The 8,443-nt window shown below is 35.7% G+C and overlaps 1 protein-coding gene across 1 annotated transcript; it reads left to right on the top strand.

Annotated features, from left to right (window-relative positions):
* Positions 1-6,555: 6,555 nt before the first annotated feature.
* On the top strand, positions 6,556-8,194 carry LOC149374926 (protein lethal(2)essential for life-like). Its single transcript, XM_089591577.1, has 3 exons — positions 6,556-6,948; positions 7,751-7,810; positions 7,942-8,194. Exons 1-3 carry the CDS (start codon positions 6,766-6,768, stop codon positions 8,185-8,187), a joined length of 489 nt encoding a protein of 162 aa, XP_089447703.1. The 5' UTR covers positions 6,556-6,765; the 3' UTR covers positions 8,188-8,194.
* The last annotated feature ends 249 nt before the right edge of the window (positions 8,195-8,443 follow it).

Below are 8,443 nucleotides of genomic sequence, written 5' to 3'. Positions count from 1 at the left end.
TTTAGCATTTGTCAACAATGAAGGCACAAGTGAAATAAAAGAAAACTGGCTATGTAACCTTTCTAATACACCGCTGCCAGATTGTGTATCAAGCATATTAGAATTAGGCGATAAATTTAATTTTGTTTCTAATATTAAAAAATCTGATTATTTTCATCTTTTTAAGAATGTTGAACATTCACTTAAATATTCTGGAGAATTTGAGACTGTTAGAAAGGAACTTCTTAACATTATCAATAACAATAAACATAATCTATCTACTCGTCTTTCTTTAAATGATGGAGTTCTCCAAGACAATTTAAAGCGAACACGAGCCTTCCTTAAAAATAATGAACACATTTTAATTACTAAAGCAGACAAAGGTAATGCCACTGTTGTCATTGAAGAAGAAACTTACATTAATAAAGTAGAAGAATTGTTAAGTGATGATAAATATTATTTACAAATAGAGAAAAATCCTTTATACCAATTAATAAAAGATACTAAGAATTTTGTAAGCAAGTGGGATAAATACGGTGTTTTTGATGAATTTGATGAATTGAGTAAATTTGATAAAGATATTCATAAAAAAGACTTATCTAAATGCTATGGACTGATAAAAATACACAAGAAAGACTTTCCTATCCGTATCATTGTCTCAACATTGAATTCACCCACATATAGTTTTTCTAAATTTCTATCTGATTTTTTGATTAAGAATATTCCGCTGGCAAAATCACACATAAAAAATAGCTATGAATTAAAAAATAAATTAAAAGAAGTTATCATTCCACCTGGTTACACTCTTATTAGTCTAGATGTAGTTAGTCTATTCACTAATACTAGTGAAACCTTAATCACAAATGCAATAAAACATTTTTGGAAATTCTTGAATAATAAGATCAATGTTTCTTTAAATGAATTTTGCGCAGGAGTGTCATTGGTTTTAAATTCAACTTTTTTTCAATTTAACAAAAAATTTTACAAACAAGTTTTCGGCTCTCCAATGGGCAGTCCCTGTAGTCCAGTAATGTGTGATCTCGTAATGCGTTTACTTGAAATTTCATGTTTAGATAAGTTATGTTTTGATGTTCCATTGTACGTACGGTATGTGGATAATATCCTCATATGCGTGCCAACTAAATATATCTACTATACCAAAAACATTTTTAATAGCTATTGTCCTGAATTACAATTCACTGTTGAGACATGTAACAATAACAACAGCATCAGTTTCTTAGATTTGGAGATTATTATTCAAAAAAATAACACAGTACTAACTAATTGGTACCAAAAACCCACACACTCAGGCCGATACTTAAATTTTCTTTCCCACAATCCAATACAACATAAAATAAGTATCATTTACACACTAGTAGACTTTTCTATTAAATTAGCAGACACACAATTTCATAATTATAATTTAAAATTGATTAATAAATTTTTATTAGCTAACAACTATCTTCAAAGATTTATTGACAAATTTGTAAATAAAAGATTAAATACCTTGAAAAACATGAATGTGATTGACAATAGCAACAGAAATAAAAATAATTATAAATTAATCTTATCATTACCGTAAATTCCCCACTTGCATAGTCATATTAAATATTATTGTAAGAAGCTTCACATTGGTCTTATATACAGTTTAAACAATAAATTAAAATCGATCTTTTCACTTGGCAAAAATGTAACTGAGCCACTCGATAAAAAAAATGTTGTTTACCACATACCATGTGCGAATTGCAACTGCTGTTATGTTGGTCAAACATCGAGAGCTGTAAAGTTAAGAATGACAGAACACAAAAGAGACATCGAGAAAAAAAAATAATACATCGGTACTATCACAACATAGCATTGAATTTACACATAATTTTAATTTTGATAATATTAAAATTTTAGACATAGAACAAAATTACAAAAAGCGACTTTTTTCCGGAATGCTAAATGTACATTACTTTAATAATAATATTAACAGACAACAAGATACAGAAAAATTGTAAGATTGTTATAGGTCTCTCGTTATGTCAATTAAGAAAGGTGACTAACTTTATATACATGATTCGAGGACCCCTTTCATTCATAGTATTAAGAAAACATGAACTGTTTATGTGCGTCTCAAGAAACTGCTTGCGATTCTTATTCGATTGTATTACGTGCGTGTACTATGTCATTTGTGTATGTGCAGGGTATAAAAGCAACTTAGCTTGAAACTCTGACTACATTACGATTTTACATCCCTTTCGTAAGAGTCAGAGGTATGTTATACATGTAACTTAATTTGCGTTTATTATATTTTACTTAAATTTGTATTGCAAAGAATTTTATTACTCATAGATTTTTGTACCTGATGAGGGCCGGGACGTTGTCCAAACGGCTGAAACGTCGTTTTGTTTTTTAATAAATTCAAAATTTGACAGTACCACCATTGGACGTTGTTTTTAATTTTGAAAGAAGTCTTTCAGAACTTATGAGCAACGATATTGGGGACTCTCATACTGGATCTCTCGCACGTAATTTTCAGCGCCTTCAATTGAAAAGGGTAATGACTACGCTAAACTGTAAGTACCCTTGTGAGCTTAATGCAAATCCATACAACCACAAAATATTTTGTATGATTTAACTTCACATATTTATTATTTTTTTTCTACAACTTTATTGCAGCTTCATTGTAACCCCTAATATAATATGAAAAGTCGTAATAATTTTCGCATTAGTTACTATCTTCACTACTATCATAATTGTCCACGCTTCAGTGTAATAAAATGAATTTTTCACCGCAAACACAAAATTCCAACCTTGTGTATCGAAAAAATTAGGAACTTAACTTAGTTATAAAGTAAACTTGCTTTCGGCTTGATTAGGAATCATACTAATATATAAAGCAAAGTCGCTAAAACCGTTGTAATCGCTAACCGTGAAAACTACTGAACCGATTTTGCTGAAATTTTGCACACTGATTCATGATACTTCCTAGATGGTTTTAGTATAGTTTTTATCTTAAAAAATTTAATAACAATAGCAATAAATGAGCTCAAAATTTTGCAAAAATACGCCAGCTTTTCACTTTAGTTCAGTAAAATCCGCTAGGTGGCGTCGACATACAATCGAAGCTACCTGCAACATAATTAAATAAGTGTGGTTATAAAGCGCTGGAGCGTCTCCATAGCAGTGTGTCGAGATCGTGCTGAGAACTCGCGCACACTTTTGTGCGCAGCCGGCCTCCGATTGGCCAAGCGTCTGCGCGTCGGCTGAACGTCCAAAACTCAAAGACACAGCGCTCAAAGCCCGAACACATAAAACCCAAATGCCTAATCCCAAACGACCCAGTGCGCTTACTTGGCCGCATTTCATTTTATTTATTAATGACCAAAATCCTAAGCGGCTAATCCCTAACGACCCAGTGCGCTTACTTGGCCGCACTTAAATAAAATACAAGTGCGGCCAAGTAAGCGCACTGGGTTGTTGGGGATTAGCCGCTTGGGATTTTGGTAATTCATAAATGAAGAAAAGTGCGGCCAAGTAAGCGCACTGGGTCGTTTGGGATTAGGCATTTGGGTTTTATGTGTTCGGGCTTTGAGCGCTGTGTCTTTGAGTTTTGGACGTTCAAACGACGCGCAGTCGCTCGGCCAATCGGAGGCCGGCTGCGCACAAGTGTGCGCGAGTTCTCAGCACGATCTCGGCACACTGCTCCATAGTGGTATAGTCGAGCTTTGGCAGCTCAACAAAATATGTAGAGAATGCTGGTGATTGTCCAGCAGCTGGGTATCCCGGTTACGGACGACACTCTTCTCTAAAGGGGAAGGGCCCTAGGTGTCTCTTCACCCTGAATCTCGCCGAGTGCGATCAAAAAAAAAAAAAAATTTCAACCGATGCCGTCTCTTCCACAATATCAGGAGACATATGTAGCCAGAGCACAATCTGGATCCAACTCATCAGAGTTGTGAGGGAGTCCCACCATCCCACCTGGTGTAGTTAGACAATTTGTGGCTACAAATGTAAGCAAGGGAAAACAGCTCTGAGGGGCACGGGAAGCCACAACGGCTACCTTCTTGGTCGTCACGTCCCCAACGCGCTTACCCACATGTTCCCGTCTAAAGATGAGCAGTTGGTTATCCGGGGAACGACCCGAGACGAGATATTCTTTGGTCAGCGGCGTACCTTCCTCCATCACAGTCTCCGTACATCGAGACTCCCAGGGTAAGAATCAAGCAACCCGTAGCCAGCTCTTCATCATCAGAAATAATAATAAAGAATAGCCTGGAAGTTTCACCACTGGCGCTTTTTAGGGCCATGATAAGTATTTACGTTCCCTACTGAACCATCAATTTCATCGGTTCTTTTTAGGATCCACCTAAGTGTAAACTACCTTGCCAACAAATACATTTTTATTACCATTTCCGGAAGCGATTCGTCGACTAAAAGACTATATTAACTAAAGACGGGCACTATTAAAGCAAGTCAGCTATTCACAAGCAGACGTCACCTGCGGAGTTGTTCTTCGCAAGGCTGGAAAACCCGGTGACCGACGACTCTATATTACCCTCTCGACTCTAAGCATTCAACCGGGAATCACTGATCCTCTCCAAGGTCTGCGCTGGGCAAACCTATAACGGCTATAAAGGAAAAAAAACTTGAGCCAACGGGACAGCCTCCACTGGACAAGTATCACTAACCAATCTCCCCATCTAAGATCACCAAAACAACTGAATCTGCAAATAAAAAAGGTGCTTTAGACACCAACGTCTCCGACGTTATACCGGGAGACGTTGGGAAAGAGCACTACAACTAGCCCCAAAGCTTCGGACTTTGTAATTTTTCTCCCAATCAGTCTGGGTCTTCAACAGCAAGCCAGAGAAGATCACCCTGAGGTATCCAGGCAGTCACAATCGCTGTTAACTGCAGTCAAGAAAGAGTTAACTTAAGAAGCTCACCGGTCTTTTTTAGGGCCATCGGACGTCGAACTACCTAGCCAACAAATGTATTAAAATTAACAAAGTTGACTGAAAATAGCCTTTAGGGGTCATAAAAGTCGTAAGCATGCCAATAGTCGCAAAAGGGTATATTGGAAAGAAAACTTCAAATGTATCTAATGAATACAATTTGAGGCGTCAAGAAACTGACGCAGAAAATTTATCGAGATTGAAACAGCAGCGTCAAAATCGACAACTTAAGAGTCCATTACGTGAGAGATCAGCTTTCCATTGTACCCTTACAGCAATCTCTGAAATCTTTAAAGATCCTACTTCAGATTTTTAAATAAGTGGAAAATGTATTTCTGTTTTTGTGGCAATAAAAATGTTGGGTTTAAGGTCCAGGACTTTGTTGCTCTGGTAATAAAATTGTGAGATATGAGAAAAAAAATTTTTTTTTTAATACAAATTTTTTGGGGGTTGAAAATCTTAACAGCTTTAAAAAATAGCCCTTGCCGTGAATTACACAGAAGAAACTGTAAATCAACAACTTCTTATAGCCATCGATTATTTTATGGCATAAAGAATGCACGGTACTTTTCAGCATAATTATTTTTTTGAATTTTTACACCTTATTATTTGACCAAATAAACTATATGGATTCCGAAAAAATATGTTTTTAGTAAGAAGATTTTTGTTCTGAGATGTATCGGGAATATGTATAAAATTTTCTAACTAAAAATGTTTCACATTACATGTCAACACATTACGGTGTTTTATTTAGTAAGTCTCGGGCGAAGCCGAGACGGGGGGCTGCTAGTTATCTATATACAAGCAATGAGTTTAGGTTACTTTTTGGATTAGGCACGTGATTTACTAGGATGTACGTTTTGAACAACATCAATCAAGCATAATGTTTTTTTGAGTCCGTCACAATTAATCATTTCATAAGCTAAAATATATAATTGGTTTAAAATAGCAGATATGATTTATATAATAAGAAGCTGTGCTAAAGAGGAAGCACAATTCTATAGTTACCCTCGAAAATTTTTACAACAGAGGAACGGTGTTGGCTTGAAGATGAGCATGATAATCACAAAAACAACATATATATAGGAGATAAAGGTTTGATTCCCTATGACATAAACTCAGTTTTTTACAAACAACATTTCACTACACTGATTAATACTGATTAATTATAAACTGTTTCAAAAGATTCAACGTTTAATCACGGTATGCGGGAAGCGTTTATATGTAAGCAATACACGCAACTTGTATAAGTTAGAAGTATGTATGGTAATTCAACATTTGCAGCTAAAAATTTATTTCACACTTGTAGGGTAATGACAAATATTTAATTATATAGCTTTAAAAAAGTACACTTTACAAGTAAGTATTACGTCAAAAAACTGTCGAGAGCGTTGGGCCACTGGCCTAAGCAATAGGACTACCACAATGAGAGCAATTTTTATTTAGTACAACAGAAGAGCTGTCCCTTGACATTTTAGAGCGACTGCTCGCATATGCCAAAGTGAAAAAGGTTAGAGAGCAGCTCCATTTGGTAGAAAAGTGGCTCTACTAAAGCTGTGATGGCGTAGCTTTTCTAAGAAACATCCCTACCAATTCTCTTTTACAAGAGTACACGCAGCACTAGTCGATAACACTCAAGTAGTCCAACTGCAGCGCGTGACGACAGCATTTAGTATTAGTACAAGCAGTGATTGTTGCACCTCCAGCTATACTAGTAGCACACAAAGCGCGTATAAATTTACCAGAAATCAGTTCGATATTCTTCAATCGCCGGTGTCGACTTTGTTAAAGGGGCAAGATTTTAAACGATTGTTTGTATTCAGATTCTTTGTTCTAAATTATCATGGATTTTGTAGGACAGCGGACGTATACTGAAGAAGAAGTATACGCATACATGGATCGCTGTAAACATGCTAATATGGCTTCACGGTCTATTTTTCGTGCAACCTGCAGTGATAAAAGTCTCATATTACCGATCTATCAGAGCTACGATGACAACAGTCACTCGAACGATAAAGTACACGAGGTAAAAGACCATTTCCATACTTAAGGTGGCTCATCATTCTTATGCTATCTGTTTGTATGACATTAGACTATCACACATGAAAACATTGAGTAGCAGGCTCGATATGCATACCCACAGATACAAATCCGCATTTTTATGTGCTGAGGTTAGCCTCCGGTTTCAGATTTTCAACACGTCATGTATTTTTTTCCGCTCAGCGACCTTGGACTTTCGCAATTTCTTGAAAAAGAGGAATATTTAAACAATCTGCTCCCAGTTTTTGTAGCATCTGGCTTGACTTTTAGCCTCAAAAAGCTATAACATTCGGTGAAAAAGTTAAAATGCCCCATAGACCAATGCTAAAATTTCAGATTTTGAATGTGTTTTTCGTTTGATTTTGGTCGTGTTACGTGGTTTTCTCGGTGAGGGAATAAGTAAAAGCGCGACTTATGATTAACTTATACTTTATTAGAATACTTTGTATTAGAGGGAAGTTGCACGTTTATTCTAGTCTTGCGGACCTGGTTCTTTCGCTCTCGCGTCTCTAGCTAATCTCCCCTTTTTTCCGTTGATTCGTCTCCTTTCCTATGCCGTCTTTTCTCTACCTTTTTGTGCCCAGGCTAGTTGGGGCACACGCACACATGGGTACATGCTATGGTACGTAAATGTTGGCAACATACCCTGAAATTTACACTGTACATTCAATGAGTGTTATTGTACCATAAATTTAAATGTGGGTGCAAAGGCTAGACTTTCAAAAATGTGATGAGCCACCTTTATTATAACTGTATTTTTCTAATTTAATCAACAAGGGTTTTTGTAGGAAGATTTTTATAAAACGGTAGACTGCACAGGATTTGCTCTGAAAGAAATTAAGGTGTTCGTAAGTATATTTTTCTTTGATTCGTCATGCACCTTATTTAGATGATAGATGTGAGAAAAAAATATTAATAATAAAAATGACATAATATCAAAAGCGAAGCAAACGCTTAATAAATTTTGTTTTGATTATAGGTGGAAGACGGATTAATGGTAGTTGAGGCCATTCACGACGAAGTGCAAGATGAGCATGGTAATGTACGTCAAAATTTGTTGAAGACATTTCCCGTCTCTGAAACCTACGACTTTAATGATGCTAAGATAACCTTAAGTTTGGATGGTGCATTAACTGTGTATATTCCTTTTAAGAATGAGCCATTCGTTAATACAAACTATACTACCAACAACCCGTCCAACAATGAACTAACTGAAGAAAATTAACTTCAGTAAGGAGTATAATGTTTTAAAAGTGTTTTGTAATTTTATACTCTTAAAGTTTGAAATAAATAATAATAACTAAATAGAACATTTTTAACTTTTTGTGCTGTTAAGACATTCATGCATTTTATGTCGTCTGTATACACAATTTTCATGCAATAAAAACACTTTTAAAAGTAGTAAAATTTTATTATGTGTATTATTAAATCCACTCGAAGAGCATACCAACTTATTTTTTTCCGATTGAATTTTCATACAA

This window comes from Copidosoma floridanum, unplaced genomic scaffold (assembly GCF_036245765.1).
Source record: "Copidosoma floridanum isolate Cflo_tuat_1 unplaced genomic scaffold, Cflo_Japanese_pri ptg000013l, whole genome shotgun sequence".
NCBI classification, from domain to species: domain Eukaryota; kingdom Metazoa; phylum Arthropoda; class Insecta; order Hymenoptera; family Encyrtidae; genus Copidosoma; species Copidosoma floridanum.
The sequence above is the reverse complement of the archived record's forward strand: the minus strand, read 5'-3'. Positions and strand labels throughout refer to the sequence as shown.

Bases quoted from the DNA above. Each gene is read 5' to 3' on its own strand.
- LOC149374926 (XM_089591577.1), top strand. From the start codon at position 6,766: ATGGATTTTGTAGGACAGCGGACGTATACTGAAGAAGAAGTATACGCA. The intron at 6,949-7,750 runs GTAAAAGACCAT...GGGTTTTTGTAG, and splicing joins CGAACGATAAAGTACACGAG to GAAGATTTTTATAAAACGGT. The intron at 7,811-7,941 runs GTAAGTATATTT...TTTTGATTATAG, and splicing joins TGAAAGAAATTAAGGTGTTC to GTGGAAGACGGATTAATGGT.